General features: G+C 31.1%; 1 protein-coding gene across 1 annotated transcript in view; it reads right to left on the bottom strand.

Moving 5' to 3' along the window:
• Positions 1 to 866: 866 nt before the first annotated feature.
• The window catches only part of LOC123658058 (lachesin-like), a 57,747-nt gene continuing 38,586 nt past the window's right edge, over positions 867 to 20,027 (bottom strand). Inside the window, exons 4-8 of the mRNA XM_045593541.1 lie at positions 14,356 to 14,545; positions 3,349 to 3,477; positions 2,752 to 2,880; positions 1,387 to 1,557; positions 867 to 1,240 (exon numbers count right to left, since the gene is read on the bottom strand). Coding sequence (XP_045449497.1) covers positions 867 to 1,240; positions 1,387 to 1,557; positions 2,752 to 2,880; positions 3,349 to 3,477; positions 14,356 to 14,545 — 993 coding nt within the window. The remainder of the gene's footprint in view (positions 1,241 to 1,386; positions 1,558 to 2,751; positions 2,881 to 3,348; positions 3,478 to 14,355; positions 14,546 to 20,027) is intronic.

Raw genomic sequence — 20,027 nt, 5'->3', positions numbered from 1 at the left:
CAAATCTAAAAGATTGTATTAGCTTTAAGATTAATGAGTATGTATTTTATTATAAGTATAACATAAAAATCAGTCTAAAATATTGTTTTGTACTCGTACACACATATGTATAATATTACGAAGTTAAAAAGGTTTACGTTCAAATCAATGATTATTACAAATTTTAATGAAAACTTCGTAGTTACTAAACAATAAACCGTCAAGTATTAGTAACTGGGTGTTAAATATTATGTGCTGATTTTTACTAACATTTATATATTTTACACAAATATACTTTTCCGTCGATAAAGTTGGTCTCTATTATTGTCTTTACAGTTCTTTTTTTCACGTAAAAAATATGCTACTCTTAAGTTTATTGTTACAGAATAATTTTTATATGGATATTATTAACTGTAATCGTAATTCAAAAGACTTTATTTAACATTAATGATCTCTCGTGTTTTTTATTCTATTTATTACACAAACATGTCAGTAAGATTTTTTTCTTACACAGTCATCCCAAAATATTTAGATTTAAATATTCATAGACTTATTTAAAAAGAGTATTAATTGAAGAAAAAATACGATACCGTAGTATTGATATGATTATTTTGATATTTACCAAATGATGATGATAAAAATTTAACGTATAATAATTTGAGTCAGTGTGTAGCCATCCTAGTGTTTGTTAAAATTTACACTTAGTTTAAAGCCTTTACTAACTACTTAATATTAACGACTGACTTCAATTACAATTTACATAACAATGTCAACATTGGGTAATACAAATTAGATCGCTTACAACAACCCCCGTTACATTACAATCTAAAAATTCAACAGCCATTTTTTATCACCTAATACTAATATATATATAAATTATTTTTCGTTTACACAATGAGCACAGCTATTACTGTGATAACAACAACAGCGGGATTGTTGTAAATGCTATCAGGAGTTCCTTTGTTGTAAACGACGTAATGTGGAGGCGGTCCAGACGGCCGTACTTTCTGCCTTTCAGTTCTTTGAGCATATTCGTTATGGCTAGTGTTTGTGTGTCCGTATGGGTTTAAATTGTAAATATTGTAAGCGTTGACTCCGTGTGATTCAACATCGAGGGTGTTCTGATTCCAATCTTGCTGCTTCTTAAAATGTCTCTTCGGCGATTTTGTTGTTGTCGCGAGTGTTGTTGTCGGTCGCTCTGTTGTTGTTGTAGTAGTGGTCGTTGTCGTCGTTGTGGTCGTGGTAGTCTTTCGCGGTGTTTCTGTTGAAAATGGAAACGATATAATTTTAATAAACTTCTAAAAAGTAACTAACTTTTAGAGAATAAATATTATTATATATCACTTATTAAAATGATAAATAGTTCATAAAATTAACTATACGCTTGGAATATAAATTTCGACAAACCTTTTAGTACGATGGTGGCATTAGCTCTCCCGTATGCATTTGACGCGGAGCAAGTGTACTCCCCGAAGTCATTTTTCTTGAGGCGGTTTATCGTCAAGTTCATGCGCATCGCGTACTCGTTCAGAGAGTCCTCGGATATTATGTAGTCCGAACTGTTCAGTAACTTGGCACCTACGAAATATATATTACATCATATCAATCACATTTTTACACTTTTATAAATGTTCTATATTATCACTATTCTAATTTTATCGTTATTTACTTAACATGTCACAAAACACGTTTTATAGAAAGAGTTTTTATGGAAATACGGAAGTAATTGTTTTCGTCTCGAAATATATACTCACAAAGTTACGAATTAATTGTTATTTGGAGTAAGTTAAATTATGAAACATGTTTCATATTACATTATATCAGTCGAATTAATAATCTAATTATTAGATGTATAAATATTATATTGTGACACGAAACTAAGTATTTATAAAATTTTAACAAGATTTAAAAGATGATGTATATGCTACATGTTTTATCTAGCTATACTATTAACAACAGAGACATGTAATAATTTAGGCATCTAATTTTAAACTAAGCGTCGTCCATTAATCACGTGAGGCTCAAAAGGGGGAGGGGGATCAGAAAAGCATTACGAAATATCACGAGAGGGGGGGGGCTATATTGAAATATGTGTATTTAGTTTCGTTGAACGTGCGATATCTAAAAAAAAACAACCAATAAACAACCTTAATGCCTGGCTATAAATTTGTATTACGATGCTAAGTTTTTATTTTATTTATTTATTTTTTTTTAATTTAATCAGATTATACCTGTATTTAAAGATAATATACTTAAAATTACAATTTACTTAACGAAAAAAAATAACATGATTTTGGGTATGAGGAGGGTAGTCTAAAATGCTTACTGTTTCGCAAACCAGCTAGTCTCGAATACATTTGACCTATTCAAATTTCTGAGTTTTTTTTTTCTTCTATGAACCAACACTAGAGACATTAGGTAACGTCATTTGTTCTAATATTTAATCAAATACAAGAGATTAGAGCAAAATAATAAATATTGACTTAAAATTATTCCATAACACTGGGTAATGGTAGTTTGTTACGTACCTAATGTTAAATTGTACCAATTTTAAAATAATTTGTTTATTTGCTACTATGACTCTTTTACTTTTATTGAATTATAGATTTTCGGTAAGTGTGTATAATCAGCTTATTGCGAAATAAATATTTTCGTTTTATCTCAAATTTAATTCAAAACTTGTCATTTTGATACGTTAAATGTAATAAGTATATTGAGCAAGTTAAATTTATCAATAATTAATTGTTAAGTAAACAGAACTAAAACAATTACCTGCTTGCGATTTTCCTCGCTGCCACATAGTGAGCGACTTCGACGAAGCTTCAACATAGCACTGCAGAGTAACTTGCATATCCATGGCGCGCCACAGAACAAGGCTGGCTGCCCGAACTATCGGTTCAACTGTGTACAAATACGTGAATTGTTATTAGATAACTGCGTTATATATGTGCAATTAATGCAAATATTATACATTAAGATAATATTGTCATTTATATCTAAACTATAACTAAAAAGATAATGTTACCAGTCGGTGAATAATATATAGAAAGGTTGTATGTATTATCATAATGTTTGTTAAATTTGTTTATCATATTTGAAAACTTTAAAATTACGTGTCAATAACAATAATAATACTTCATATATATGTACGTACATATAGTTAAAATTTGTCATTCAGGGTTCTTTAAAAACTTTTTCATTATTCCTAACCATTAATTATATTATTAAATTAAACAGGCATATGTACGAAACAAATTGTTCATAATATTACTAATTTCACTAAATATCTCAGTCTAATTAAAACACAAAATATAAAATTATAGTAATGCATAAAATAAATAAAATAATAAAGTCATTTAAGATACTTACAATACACAGACACCTCGTAACGCCGACTCTTGGTCGGAGGTATTCCGTTAGCAGCGATGCACCAGTACGTGCCCATATCTGTCCGTTTGAGATCTTTCAGCGCGAGCGTTGAACCCATGTATTCCATTACTAGACAAAATAAATATTGTTAAAACCCTTTTTATCAAGCAAATAATAACTATAATCTAAAGTTTTAAACCTAAGGGTGCAGTTGTCCTAGTTTAGAACGACTTTATAGGGAAGCTTTAGTTTTTTTATCACCATGCGTTAGGTAGTGTTATTGCATTTATTAAAATATTTAATTATCCATTAGAGTAATTTAGTCGAGAATATCGATGTTATTTAGTCGAAACCGTTCACGAACCAAATCCTACGGATTCGTGTTCGTGAATTCTACTAATGTCGGCGCTATGATGTAGAAAAATAAATTTTTTATCAACTGTGATACTGCTAAAACAATACAAAAACTATCATATATCAAATACCACCATTTACTCTAAATTCGATCAGGATGGCCTTATAATTTCGTAAGTAAATCGAAATTGTTTACAATACTTCATATATAAAGAGTAATTTACACAATCGAGAAACCGAAACTAAACCAAAAACACACTGTGATATTACCCACACCGGCACTATAATGTGAATGGTCCCTAAGAGTTATTATTTGTACTGTCGTAAAGAGTTATTTATTGGAAGGCTGATTAAGCGAAATGGTTTTCGATAAACAAGCAAAATTGTGGGCTTATTTATATATAACAGTGTAATTGAATATTATTGATCTATGTTGTTTTCAGGCAAGAAATATATTCATCGTTCGACTAGCCAACGACAACGTTGGCGCAGTTGGCAGTGATCCTGATCTCCTCTCCTAGGTTGTAGGTTCAATCCCTACCTCTAGTCTCTTGTAATATTTTGTATTATGTTTGTGTGAAGTGTGACTTTCTTTTAATATTCGCAGTTCTTTAGCATATAGTTGCTAGCATATAAATCTTTAACGCCTTACACTCAACAACCACCACTAGGACTTACTCCCGCGTCGGAGATCCGGAAACACACACATAAGACAAGTACAAACGCTCTGAGAATGGCAATCATCTGTATGGCCCAATACAAATGTGTTCCATATTCGGTGATCGAACACATAATGCTGTCTGTGCTATAATTGTACTATCTAAATCACTTGTTCTACAATATAATTATTTTCAAATGTTTGGGCTAATATTCTGATTAACTAATCAGTTAAATTAATCTTAAGTTACTTATCAAAACAATTTATAAGTTAAAGGTTTCTTTCCAAAACTACAATATTTCTTTGTTATCAAAGCTAATAAGTGACACAAACTAAATGATATTTGCAATTACATACTGATACAATAAAATAAAATAAAAAATCCATATTTATTCACTTTTATGCACGTTATAACATTTCATGGGTCAAAACATACAATTAAACTTTAATTTCGAGTCATATGCAAACGTAAATTAGCAATTTGAATGAGATAAATTAACGCTAAATAAATTCTTCAACCAAAATTGAGTTACACAATCATCATAAACACCTGTTACGATTATTTATTACTTGTAAATACGTTGCCCGATTAATATCAAAAAATTTATAACTTAAAATGAAAATTACTTTGAATATTTAATTCGAAATATGAAGATATACATCTACTTCAAATTACATCTTATTCATTCTGTGTGCCAAAAAGTCCTTTATCCTATTTTGGAGTTAAAGCTTTTCCTAAATTTTAACATCATACATACATAACATATTTGCCCTAATTTTACTTTAATATGTGTGTATTACAAGTTGAAGGTCAGATTTTACTGTTTAATCCTTTTATTATAGTGGGAATTTAAAAATCTATTGTCGTGTAGCGCCGCCACTACTGAAATGACGTAAAATAAATTGTAGAAAGATGTAAATGCAAATGTCAATTTGTTATTGTCAACTGTCACTGTGTATTTGTTTATTTTTGACATGATAACATCTTATAAATCGATGAACATCGGCTGCACGCACGAAAGTGTCACGTTCCGCTTGAGCCTGAGCGTGCAAGCGAGAGCACGGAACAAGCGATAGTCGGCCCAAGCATTGGCTTTTGACACATTTATCTCTCTTCTCGCGTGACGTTATAGCCAGCAGTTCAAAATAATTCAGCGATAATTAATAATTCAATTCAAATTATAAAAGTATGCAATTTTTCATCAATGTTTCTTTATGACGTTATCACGTAAAACTATCATCCGTAAACCGACTTTACAGACAACCAATTTTTTTGTTGTCAGCGCTTTTTGTTATTGTTTGATAAGATTAAAAGTAAGCCTTAACTTTGTGTGTGTTTTTGGAGTTATTAGTAGGTTTTCATTTCATTTGTAATTTTTCAATCTTTTGTACTTATATTTATACATATATGTATTTATATATATGTATATATATGTATTTATATTAACATCAATTACATATTTCGTTATAATAGTATGTTTTAGTACTTTTGAAAATTCCTTGAACTTTAGTCGTTATGAAAGTTTTCGTTTAATTTGCATTTTGTTGTTAGTTTTTCTGGATACAAATACATTAACTATACAAATATAGCTAGCATATTTAAATAAAAAATAAATTATATAACATTGACACATTATTTGTGTGTGTGCGAAATTAAAACGTGTTTAATGTGAATAACAAAGATTTTTGTTATAACATTATATTTGAAGATAAACGACTGCTTAATCGACATGTACTTTGACCACTTTGATCAGGGTAAGTACGAATCAAAATAAAAAAGAATATATCCCAAAAACCTTTACCAATAAAACATTAAAAAACATTAACGCGTTTTTAATTTCTTCTATTAATTATTTTTTTGGAACTGAAACTTTAAAAGTCTTGAGGTTTAGACAAATCTAGATACTCTTCGCCCTTAAAATCTAGACCGTCACGAGCAAAGCAGCGATAAAAGCTAGTGTTTTAAAAAAAGCTGAATATTTTCTCGAACCTCACAAAGACATACATAAATTCACACTCCCATAATTTATATTATGTTTAATTTTTCGTTGCAATTTTTACACAGAAATTGCCGAATAGTTCATAATTTATGCATTTATAACCGTGCTATAAAGGAAAAACCGCGTTAGCGCAAAGCGCCAACAACGGTGAGGCGTTGCCAAACCAATGTACGCCAGATGTAAACTACTCCAGAGTAATTTACTTAAACGAGCCTTTTGATACCCGATACCGTGCTGGCTATTACTTAGCTATAGTTCGCCAAAGCTATATTTAATTAAAAAAAAAAAAAAAACATTAGGTACTATAGATGCAATGTGCTGTAAAACAGAAAGAAAGAAACACGTTTATTTGGAACATCACACAAATTAGACAGACAGTTTTTAGACAAAAAGATAAACACAATTATATAGAAATAATAATGAATGACAAGTAAATACAAATCATTAGAAAAAAAAACTAAGTAAAAAAATGACAGGAACAGTAATATACATTAAAAAAAATCGATATTACCAAAAACACACAAGTCATAAAAAATTTGAAACCAACCTTTGCAACAGTTCCAATAGTACATTGCAGCAAGTATTGTACCAGCCTTATAGTAATTCAATTAATAAAAATTTGTTTTTGAATCGTAATAGTAATATTTGATTTGGTTGATAAATTTATAATCAGTAATTTTTCTGCTCTAAGCTTCTTGTGAACCTGGCCTAAAGTATATTATAACAAATAATAGAGATGTACAGGTGATCTTTGTGAATTAATAAAAAGCAAATATTTTGTCTTTATAGTATTTGTCAAATCGATCAATTTAGCCTGTAAAATCCCACTGCTAAAAGCCTCTTTTCCCACGTAGGAGAAGGATCACAGCTTCCATCAATCCACCACGCTGCTCCACTGCGAGTTAGCGGATATATTATCTACTCTGAGTAACATTAGCTATCAGGTGTATTTGATAACAACCGAGACCGACAGCTTGACTTGTTCTCTGATGCACGATGGGAACCCATAAGGTCAGACAACCAGACTAGAAACAAGTCTGTAGAAACATAAATATCAACTTCCAGCAGGAATCGAACCCGCGACCGCTGATATTTAGATCCCGCCAACATGGCACTCGCACCATTACACTAGAGCGGTCATCAGTATTTGTATAGATATATAATGTAAGAATAGAACAATACGAAAAAATTAAAAAGAAGTAAAAAATATATGTACTTGTGTATATAACTCGATAAAAATCATTAGCTAGCTAGCGTTACGTAAACTACGATTACATCATTCATCATCAGCATCATAATCATTTCAGCCTATCACAGTCCACTGCCTCCACAAGTTCACGCCAAAAATGGCGTGAAGTCATGTGTTTTGCCCATAGTCACCACGCTGGGCAGGCGGGTTGGTGACCGCAGGGCTGGCTTTGTCGCACCGAAGACACTGCTGCCCGTCTTCGGCCTGTGTATTTCAAAGCCAACAGTTGGATGGTTTATCCCGCCATCGGTCGGCTTTTTAAGTTCCAAGGTAGTAGTAGAACTGTGTTATCTCTTAGTCGCCTCTTACGACACCAACGGGAAGAGAGGGGGTGGCTATATTCTTTGAACGCTTAAAAACATTGATTTATTATTGAACGCTTAAAAGTAGTTTGAAAACGTTAACGTTTATAAACTACTTTTAAAATCAGGTAGCTATACGTAGTTAATACGATTTTATAATATTAACAAAAAAAAAATCGGAAACCACTGTAAGTTAAAACGAGTCCACAATAAAAATTCTGACGTCTGTAACACCCTGACCCTACCCCAGAGCTCTGGTCACCTTACTCACCACAAGAACACACTACTACTTAAAAGCACTATAATTTTCCATATTTCAATTCAATTATCATTTAGAAACGTATTAATATTACAACATACATACATACATATATCCGAAATAAAACCTTTCTTTGACGTTTGAATAAGTTGTAAGCTTTAGTGTGATCAAAACTGACACAAGTCAACCATGTATATGCGCATATTAATATAAATTTCAGTAATTTACTAAATTCCTCTTAATTAAGCAGCGCTAATCTGACGTACTTTAATCAAAACATTACCCGAGCAATTCACCGTTTAGCGTTAGCTGTCAAATTAAATTTAAATGGAAACAATTTATAACTTTATTATGGCATACGACCTCGATCCTAAATCTCGGGTGCAGACATAAAATACTGCGTTACGTACGGTGGGCAAAAGTTTATGGATAAATATTTTTACACTAATATAGCCTTTATAAATAAAACAATAAGAATTACAAGTTATGTGAATATGTGACGTAAACGTATAATGTCAGAGGCCCCTGCATGGAATTGTGTTTTATTAACGGGTTATAAAGTTGGAACACTACACGTCGTTGGCAACTTGTTACTCGATTCGCCCACCCACGATTTAACAATTTACCGTCATTATTTCACTCGGGTTAATTGTTTTCCGATTTTACTGAAACGAAACGTTTTCTTGAGAGAATAGTTTTATTTGACTTTAACTTATTGTACCGTAAAATCTATTCAATATAAATTAATTGAGAAATTGTAAGAGTTTCAGTCGGGTTTCAGCAAATAATGACCGTTTTATGACATATCGTTCGTTATTCTTTGTAGAAAAATTACCCAAAAAGCCTGAAGTGAAGTGGATTGGTAGATTTTGCTCCAAACCTTCTCCCGTAGTATTGCTGAACAATGAACTGTCTGACACATTTTTAAGACTGTTTCCGTTGTTTTTTTTTTATACAATGATAGGCTTGCGTTTGACCACTATTTCACCTGATAATAAGTGAAAATGCGGTCTAATATGGAGCGCACTTACCTAGAAGTAACCTATTCACTCGCGACTTAAAGATCCTTAGGTTATAGTTTTCCGGAAACACAGACGCTGGTAGAGAGTTCCATTTTTCGGCCATACGGATCAAGGAAGTACTAGTAAATCGCTTAGTGCGTATAGGGGGAATGTCAACCATTTAAGGGTGGCGTAACGCAGAGCGTTTGGTTGTACAATAATGGAGAGGGGAGGGAATCAGGACGTTTAGTTTGTTAGAGTTGTTATGGTAGAGATTTCTAGACCCTAAACGGAAATTCACATAGTCTACTTTCCAGGTTTGTGTCCTTTACTATTGTAGTAAGAAAATATTTGAAGGCACATTGTCCAGAAACTAATCCAAACATGACAACGGTCCCCATTTAAAAATCATCGAAAAATCATCATACAAGCAGACAAGAGTACAAGTGATAAGAGTACATATTAAGACAGTAGAAGAACTTAGAATAATTTACCATAACAACAAAACAAAAAAAAAAACAATAACGCTAATAATTGCTAAACTACAGTCTACAACAAATTTCATTTTATCCATTAAAAATGAAATTTATTGTGGAATATAAATAAATAAAATAAATAAAAAATTAAATCGTGACGTTTTCTAATAACTAAGTTAAACAACTTAAAGCTGTCAACCGTCCAACATCATTGCGTCCACGTCGAGAGATAACTCATTGTAATTAACTAATCATACACGCTTCTCCGTTTGATTAATTATACACCGAATCGTGTACTAGATATGCATGTTAACTTGAAATATATTTTAAAAAAATAAACCTTATATATGAGCAAGTTTTGACAGGCTAAGCAAATAAGATGTTTATTGTTAAACATAAGTGAAAATCAACAGTTGAAATAGCAATCCTTATTTGTTGATGCGTGTATAACATGTCCAATTAATACTAAGGCAACATCCCTCCACTCCGTAACTATTACATTCACCCTCTGTTTACCCACGACCGCAAGTCTTTTATTTACGCTTAATGGCTTAAATAAAACAGGTCAAATTCGTTAAACAGCCGCCTGAAAAGGTTTTAAATGTACCTACTAGCCTCAACCCAATTTGTACCTTAAGTTCAGGCAATAAAGCGTAGATTACAGTGCAAAAAAGAAAGCTATTAAAACAACGGCTCGTGTATATGCTCATATAACCATCCTGGTAATCACTTTAAACTCTTGTCTTTTCACCTCTTATTCTCACCGGGAATGCCATCACAACTATAAAAGATAACAACTTCGTCAGGCTGATTTTCACTTAGCCGTCCATTTAATTTCCTGACCGAAACCCCGATTGTTACATCACTTTGTTTAAACTGTAATTGAGTTCTTTGAGAACGTTCTTTTTCAAGGAAATGAATACCAATCAAAATGTCAAGGGAAACTTGATCCCTTAAATTAAAAAAGTGGCAAATAAATTCAATATAACAAGAGACGGGTGAAATATGTAAACTCCACGCTACCCACTAAATTGTCTCTTCGCTATATGCCACATAGCGCGCGATACATTAATTTTACTTCGATATTATTCAAATCTATCTCAAGGTTTATTTTACAATTTGAGCGTCCATTCCAATATAATAACTAGATATCTTAATAAATCCTATAATGATTCAATTTTCCTCCCTTGTTGTCCCCAATGTTAATCCCTTAAATTAAAAAAAGTGGCAAATAAATACGATATAACAAGAGACGGGTGAAATACGTAAATTCCACGCTACGCACGAAATTGCCTCTTCGTTATATGCCACATAGCGAGCGATACATTAATTTTACTTTGACATTATTCAAACCTGTCTCAAGGTTAATTTTACATTTTAGCTTTCTTTCCAATATAATAACTCGATATCTTAATAAATCCTATAAAACTCCAATGTTTTAACCGCAAGAGCACCTGCGCCCGCTCCAAGCATCCTTTGAATGCAAAATTACTCTTGTTTCTTTTTTATCACTTAATAGAATAAAGCGATATGAATTGAATTGAAATTGACATTCTTTATTTCTACTTTTAATATGAATTTATGATTGATAGATTAGACATAAGATGAGGGGAAAATTGATGAATGTCCGTTTTCACTTTTTCATTATTGTCACATTCGATTCCAGCAGGTAAATGACATATTCAGAAAAACGAGTTGAGGATATTTAATACATATTTTAGAACAATATATTGATCGTGTATGGTTGTTTAAACATTTGTGAAAACTAAAAGTATTGACTTATAGTTATAGAAACTAAGTTTTAACGATTAAATGTTAAAGTATATAATTATATTTCGTGGTTTTCTTAAGTTAGAACCTTTTTGTTTATTTTATTGTCAGAAAAGAATAATGTAACGTGTGTCGTGATGACAGAAATATTTTTACATTCAGATCGTAAGAAAATCTGTTTAAGTAAAGGCTTTAAATGTTGTTTGGCTCGTTTTAGGTAAGGGAATATTATAATCATAATGTAGTTCAAATACTAAACTTTGTAAAAACGTAATAATATAATTGTGTTTGCTAGCAAACGAAAAAAAAACTGACTTCAATTACATCGACAAGTAATACAACGTAGGTGGACGAAAAAATTGTCAAGTAAATACGCATTATCAAAGATTACACTAAAAATTGTAATCAAATCTTGATGGAATTTAAATGTGACCATTTGATAAACATCGGCTTTCGATTGAATTGAAAAATCATCAAAATCGGTACACAAAGTAAAAAGTTATGCGGATTTTCGAGGGTTTCCCTCGATTTCTCTGGGATCCCATCATCAGATCCTGGTTTCCTTATCATGGTACCACGTTTAAGATATCTCTTTTCCAACAAAAAAAAGAATTATCAACATCGGTTTATAAACGACGAAGTTATCCCCGAACATACATCAAATTTTTTTTTATATTTTATTTATTTATTTATTTAGGCATAAAAAACTTAAAACTAACATTACAGTGAACCCAATGCTTTAGTTAAGTTGGTCACAAATTTTACATCTACCTACAGATTTTTGTATACAAATAATATTAAATTTAACAAATAATTTAAACAATTCAATAAAATCCCTCATTTTTTGAAGTCGATTAAATAAATAAATTTCTTGTTTTACACAAACACAAATATGATCTTTGTTTAAGATTTCTACTAAAAAGAACAATAAGTATAATTATATATATATATATATATATATATATATATATATATATATATATATATATATATATATTACTTTTTTATATCACTAGATCGGCAAATAAGCTTACAGCTCACCGTATGGTAAGCGATTACCCTAGCTTAATAGACGTCTGTAAAACCAAAAGCATCGCAAGCGCGTTGCTGACCCTATCCCCAGTTTTCCCCAGGAGCTCTGATCACCTTACTCACCAAAAGGAACACAACACTGTTTCAAAACAGTATTATTTAGCTGTGATCTTCTGTAAGGTCCAGGTGCTATCACAGTCGGGCTGCTCCATATTTTGAGCAGGAAATTTCCTGCTGTGCCCTACCTCAGTTATACCATACATAATTATGTCTGTACCATACATGTATCTATAGAGTATAGTACCTAGTAGCTTCAGATAAGCAGATAAAATTTATAATACTTGTAAGTGTTAGTTATAGGCTAGAATCCCTATTATTGATTAATATCAATAAATGTTAATTAGCTAGTGCTAAAAAATCATTTTGTTATTAAATTTGTAAATGGTACTGTGCAAAAAACAATAATAAGGAGAACGCCCAGCATAAGCCACTTATGACAGAAGTTTTAAAATTTTGAAAGGAAATTGATTTTATACGATAAGCATCATTTAACATATTCTGACTCGTATATTTCGATGTGATTAAATATTCAGTGTGATAGGTAATCCTAATGTGATTCAACAACAGCTCAGCGAAATTATTTTTTGAAATGTTTTTTACTAATGCTATTTATATATTTTTTAATTGTTTTAAAAATAATGTAAAGCCGTATTCACATGGTACACATCACGTCACACTTGCCAGATTTTAGGTGGTATATATAGTATTTGGATACACGTCCGTTTAAAATTTTAATGTACTTTTTTATTTTTAACATTAATTTAAATAAAATATAAAATAGTCAAAATGCGAAACAAAAGAACCGATAACGACGCTTTTTATTTGAAAAAAAAAGCCTTTTGTTGGTTTTCGTTTATGTATTTTTACTTCATCTATACATATCACACAATAATAGTCCACATAGTAACGTCTAAGCGGCCTTGATACCTTCTATCCATCTCCTTAAATCTTGATGGAACCTTTCGCCTTGCTCTTTACTGTTTTTGGGAAAACATGACACTTCAAATAATTAATTTTTAACCACATATAAGTTTTTATAGGCGTTCAACATTTTTTGGACAATACTTTTATAATCATGATTTCTGAGAACTTTGAAACCACATTGTCAAAGCCTTACTAAGCGTTTTATTCTGATTATGTCATCATTTTTTCTAAAATTTGCATCCTTCAACAATATTCTGGTGTCAGGTCCCGTGAATATTCCTTCTTTTAACTTAGCGTCAGATAAGATAGGTAAAATCGCTCTTACATAGGGACTTGAAAGTGTTGCCAACTAGGGGTAATGCCTTAACAAACTGTGTGATTAAACCAAATTTGATGTGAAGTGGTGAAAGTATTACTTTATTGAGGTCTATCAAAGTCGGTTTGATGACATTTTTTACTGCAACTTTTTCTACATGACATTTGCGAAATCATCTGTGCTCATTTGCCACTATTATAGCACCATTACTAACCATAAAGAAGAAGATGAACCTCAACTTTCAATTTTGTTCTAATACGCTAATCAGATTTTCTTCAAATTACATTTCTTGCTCTACTATCCCATTCACCAATGTAACTCTAAAATTTTGTATACCCTCGTTATTAAATGCATAAAAATGCTAATTAACCGCTATGAAGTTATTTGACATAGGTAAACTATGTTTGGAAAATTGATTTCACAATATACTACTTAAAAAACTTTAACGTGACAGATAAAAAAAAATATTTGCAACAAAGAGTCAGACAACATTTACATGTTTCGTATAATGCCTCAAAAACTTTTTCATTGCAGATCTGTGTAATCATTGTAATGACTTTGAAATAATATTAGACATAAGTTACTAATATAAAATGTATTATTCACCTTTAACTTCTTTTCCATTGTCATCACGGAACACAATATTTCGTCTTCCAGTGCGCTTCCACGAGATGGTTGGTTCTGGTACTCCAGTCGCTGTACATCGAAGCTCTACGGAACCACCTTCCGGCGCCCCTGCTTCAGACCCATCGTCGTCTGCTATATCCGGCGGGATCACGACAGAGAGATGACCCGTCTAGAACAACCGTAAAGAAATAATCAAAAATACAAGTCAGCAGCAATTTTTACCGGGTTATATAATAATTAGTGTAAATAAAAGTTTTTTGCACTAAAACTTTTAATTGTTATATTAAAGTATGTTGCTATTATAATAAAACACAGTTTTTTTAAAGAGCAACTGCGGAGTCTTTTGCCGATTCTTCTCTGCAGAATGTACATTTCGATTCAGTGGGAGTTTCGCTTTTAACTATAATTAATTGATTAAGACGATTAAAAATTTGATTTACATAATGACGCTTTAAAGATGCTTTTGAAACCTAATTGAATAAAGTATTTTTTAATTTGAAACGCTAAATAAATGCACTTAAACTACACTGATACTACAAGAAAATAATAAATTAAAATTAACTATGAATAAAATTTTACAATATTATATTACGTATCAAAGTAATCAGTCAAAATCCCTTGTTTTATAATATATCGTAAATAAACTGACGTTAGCACAATAGTCGTAAGAACATGGACTGGAACATTACTTGTTCATTCTTCTACGCGAGAGATATCCGTTGCTTGATTAATACTTGTAAAGGAAATAATTGATACAAAGATATATATACCTTTATATATTTGTATATATTTTTATATATTTATTAATCAATGTCAATTTTGAGCTAGAAAAAATATAATCTGAACTCAATACAACATTCTTGTACGTGGATAACAAACAAAAAATTGTGTAGAAAAAATAACAGAACAGGCATTGTCTCCGGTACAAATTCTTTCTATGATCAAAAATAAAGCTAATGAAAATAAGGTCAATAGAGTGTCGCGTGGGAAAACAAGAAGCTAAGTTATCGCTTTATACTGCCTCTAGGGATATATAACAAGCAATGCTTTCGAAACTAGTTTCTGTCTGGTATTATGTTATTATAACTAGAGCAAGATTATTATAGATTATATTAAGCTATTTGATATTGAGTTACAAAGTCATTCCTGCACAGACAGTTGCGGCGAACGGTTTACGGTGCAAATTGGGTTAAATTGAAACTTTAACAATAAGGTTTTGCATTAGAATATGTACATCATATACAATATCAGAATATTCTTATTAGTAAATATATTATGTTTATATATTAAGTTTTTATAATTAAAGCACTGCAAGTTTACGAGAAAGTGTGAAGTATATTATAGAGCTCAATTAAAAAATAGTAAGCTTATAAATGTAAATAAGAAATAAATAGTTGTATGTTCCTCAGGATTTACGATTCAGTCTATTACATCCCATTATTGGGTATACAACTGGGACCGATAGCTTAATTTGCTCTCCGAAGTATGGCGGTGAGACCCACAAGAATAGTGACACCCACTCACAATGAAAGACCACAGACATCCAAACTGGAAAAAGATATTTATACAAATAAAAATATTCACTCCGATTCAAACAAATTAGTGCCTAAGTTTGAAGTACGAGCCGACAGATATACAACCTTGTAATATTTTTTTAATAAGTTCAAAATACATATAAAATATAACACCCAAATCCGGAGTGGGGATTGAACCTCTGACTCTGAAGCGAAAAATAGTCACAATTAACGGTAACAACAACATAATAACTTATATAATTTATTTTAGTAATGTGTATGGATCAATGTTATCATGCCATATATCCTATATCCTATAAATTATATATCCTATAAATAAAATACCAATATTATACCAGCCTTATCGTAGGTTGTATGTAACCTTAAACCACAATTTTACATGAAGACGTATCGTACCTTTGCCGAGCACGCACTGAAGCGACTTTGACAAAATTCCAATGAAGGTTGGAGTGACGGCGCGCTTTAAAGATTTATCAAGACCAGGTACTCAAGCTTACAAGAATCTAAAGCGATATTCGCTTAGTTCTTATTGCTTATAAAGTAGGGACTACAATGCAAAAATATAGTGTCACGCGCTAGATGTAAAGAAATAACTGTATCGGCTAGTTTTGTTTCTCAATATATTTCCCCCGCTTTCTACGTGATCGAATTTCGTCAACCAAATCGAATTTACTCAATACAATGTTTGAAATAACATAAGGAAGTCTTTTAATACTTTTCTATTTTCACTAACTGTAAGCGTATCGTCGAGGAAACTGGTTGAAAAGGACAATCGGGTTTAACTCAATTGTAATGTTACTCATTTACATATCGCTTAACTGCGTATTTATTACGTTATATATTGTACCTGGATTGTTTCATAAAGATTTTTTGGAAACTGTTGGAAATTGTTGGAATTCAATTGACATCGACAACTTATAAAATCGTAAAGTAGAACAATTATTGTAAGTAGTGGAAAAAATAGTCAATTAAATAGGCATTATTAGAGATAATTCAAAAACTACTCAAATATTCCTCTAATTTAAATCAGACCGTATAACAAGCACTTAGTTTTCGAATAAAAACAGAATTACCAAAATGTGTGGTACCATACAAAAAAATATAGACGAATTGAGAACCACCTTCTTTTTGGAACTCGATTAAAAGATGAATAAAGAATATGAATAGAAAAACTTGTAGAACATTTTATGTTTTATCATGTGTTTTCACAAATATAAATATTCTCTACAATTGAAAATCGAACCTTCGATAATACGTACGTCACCATAGCAAAGACGGGTCATCTAATGCCAAACTACATCTTAAACGAGTAGTCTTTTATCATGAAAGATTTTAGTAAACGTCAGATTTTCTACCATAATTTATAAACATTTTGAACTAAAAACAAACTTTAGAATTACATCAAAGGTTTGTTTATTTAACGATATTACAATAGAGAAGTATTACCTCTGTATTGAAAGTTATGCTAGTTATTCATCACTCACAGTCACATAATAATCATTTTTTAAAATACACTTTTTGAAGTGATATATAGCATAGCAAAGACTGACCGTGAACGTGTGTAATTACGTGTATAATATTTGTGTGGAAAAATATAATTAAACAAATAAAACATTTTAAGTTTATTATTATTAACAAAATAGCATCGTTTGCGTTTTGTCGTCTCGTAGAAAATCACAGAATATTTGTCACTGGACGTACTTTGACAAAATTCCTTACGAGAGCAGAGCGAGCGAGCACGACTGAATGGGTCAAATTCCTTTCTGAAATATGCAAAAGTTATATTTCAGCTACATTTTATACCCGACTCTTCGTTCACAACTTAGCAGCTACTCTAAATTTAAGCAACATTTACTCGCCATTTATTTTTATTTTATATACAACAAGTTTCTTTTTCCTTAACAAGCCGCTTAAAAGCAAAAAGTTGTAGCCAACGACGAGTTCAACGAGAGACGTTTTAAATTATTAAATAAAGAGTTTTAATATAAAACTTTTTAAGCTCCTTTTATGTGTAAAAAAAACTAACATTTCTAAACGCCAGGAGTTATTTGAAAAAAAAAACTCGTGAATAAAGTAGCAATAGTTAGTTTCTTTACTAAGGTTTAATTTTAATTATTCTCTCGTTTTTGTATTCAGATAGTGGACGGGTCTTAAAGTAAAAAATAACGGCTATTAATGTCTGACTACGCAAGGGTGTTTTTATAATTAAGAGTATACAGTTCGCTATGCTTCAAGACAACTTTTGTACTTCCTTTTCACATTTCCAAATGCGAAACAGTCTGTTGTAAACCTATTCTATAATATAATTTTTGTATAATTTCTCACTGCTTCTACTATGAATAATATACTATGCCTTATTAAAGTTAATCAAAGAAGTAAGTAATTAAAGAAAAAACGCCATTTTTTTACTTATTTTTGCTCGATATCAATAAATGGTAACAGATAGGCACTTGAAGTATTCGCAAACTACTAAATTGTATATTTACTTTAATAATAAATAATAAAATTATAATAAAAAAAATATTTAGACAAAAATAATTGTCTAAATATTTTACCTCAATGTCAGTGGTACGGAACCCTTTGTGCGCGAATCCGACTCGCACTTTACTCGATTTTTATATTATTTATTATTGAAGCGCTCTATACCTAAAATAAAAAGTTGAAGAAAAAAATAAAACTTAAAATAATTGTGTTTCCTCGCAAACGAATAAAAAACCGACTTACAACTTATCGACAAGTAATACATCTACCTAGACAATAAAAATAGTCAAGTAAATAAATAATAATAAACGCTTCACACTCAACGGTAAAGTTAAATGCAGGTCAGGAAGATAACTTATAAAGTAATGATCAGACCTCGATCAAATTTAAATGATACTACAAGACAAGCATCAACTTTCGGTTAAAATAAGAATCATCAAAATCGGTACACCCAGTTAAAGGGTATACGGTATAATACAGCGTAAGTCAATGAAAAAATATTCAAGTAAATACGCATTATTAAATATAATTCGAAAAGTACTTGGCAGATCTTAAACAATTTAAATAGGACTACATGATATGGCACCACCTTTCGATTAAAAAAATTGAAATCGGTCCACTCAGTCAAAAGTTAGATAAAAAAAAATACAATCGAATCGAGAACTTCCTCCTTTTTTGGAAATCGGTGAAAAAGTGGAGGCAAACTGAATTAACGAATACATATTCTTACACGACTACATGTATTAGAGTGAGTTCTTTCAATTTAAATTCGAGAATATCCTGAACCATTTTAAAGATATACATGCGAACAATTTGAAATGGTTCTCGAACATTTGATTCAAAACCTATCAATCTCTGTTCTATCTGTTCCAATGTACGTGAAGTTAACGTAAATTTGTGAAGATAAAAATATTGTTAGGTACTATTTCAGTGCTTCTTTGTTTTTTCTTTATTCTATTTAATTAATCAAATTTATTATTTAGATATCCCACGCATCTTAAAGCTTCCTACGTCATAAAAATAAAATATTTTTAAAGGTTCGACCCATACCATTATACACTTTTTAGCTGACTTCTTATCTGTATTACCTCATAAGTTTGTACTGTGTGAAGATTTCGTACTCTAAACAAATTACATATGTCTTGTATGACCAATGAAAAACGTTTTTGTTATTTATAAAGTACAACACTATATACGTAGACGTACAAATACTATCCTTCAACAAATGTATTTGAAATTTAAAAAAACTCAACTAAAACAGTTTATAACCGTGATAAGCATTCCAATTTAATCTATATAAATAGAAACGATCGTTTTCACATGTTTCGATGTTTATGATAACACCAGAGAACGAAACCGTTATGTACTCTTCGAGGCGAGATGGACCACAACAACTCAGACTGAGGCTAGAGACAAGATTTAATTAATTAAAGTATAAAATAAAAATGAGAATCTCTTCCGCCTGTAATACCCCACTGCTGGGCATAGGCATATTTCCTCATGTAGGAGAAGGATCAGAGCTTAATCCACCTCACTGTTCTAATACGGGTTGACGGATATATTCCCTACTATAAGTAACGATCGCTATCAGATGCACATGATAACAACCGGGACCGACAGCTTAACGTACTTTCC

The sequence above is a fragment of the Melitaea cinxia genome, chromosome 11 (assembly GCF_905220565.1).
Source record: "Melitaea cinxia chromosome 11, ilMelCinx1.1, whole genome shotgun sequence".
Taxonomy (NCBI): Eukaryota; Metazoa; Arthropoda; class Insecta; order Lepidoptera; family Nymphalidae; genus Melitaea; species Melitaea cinxia.
This window is presented reverse-complemented; position numbering and strand designations above follow the sequence as displayed.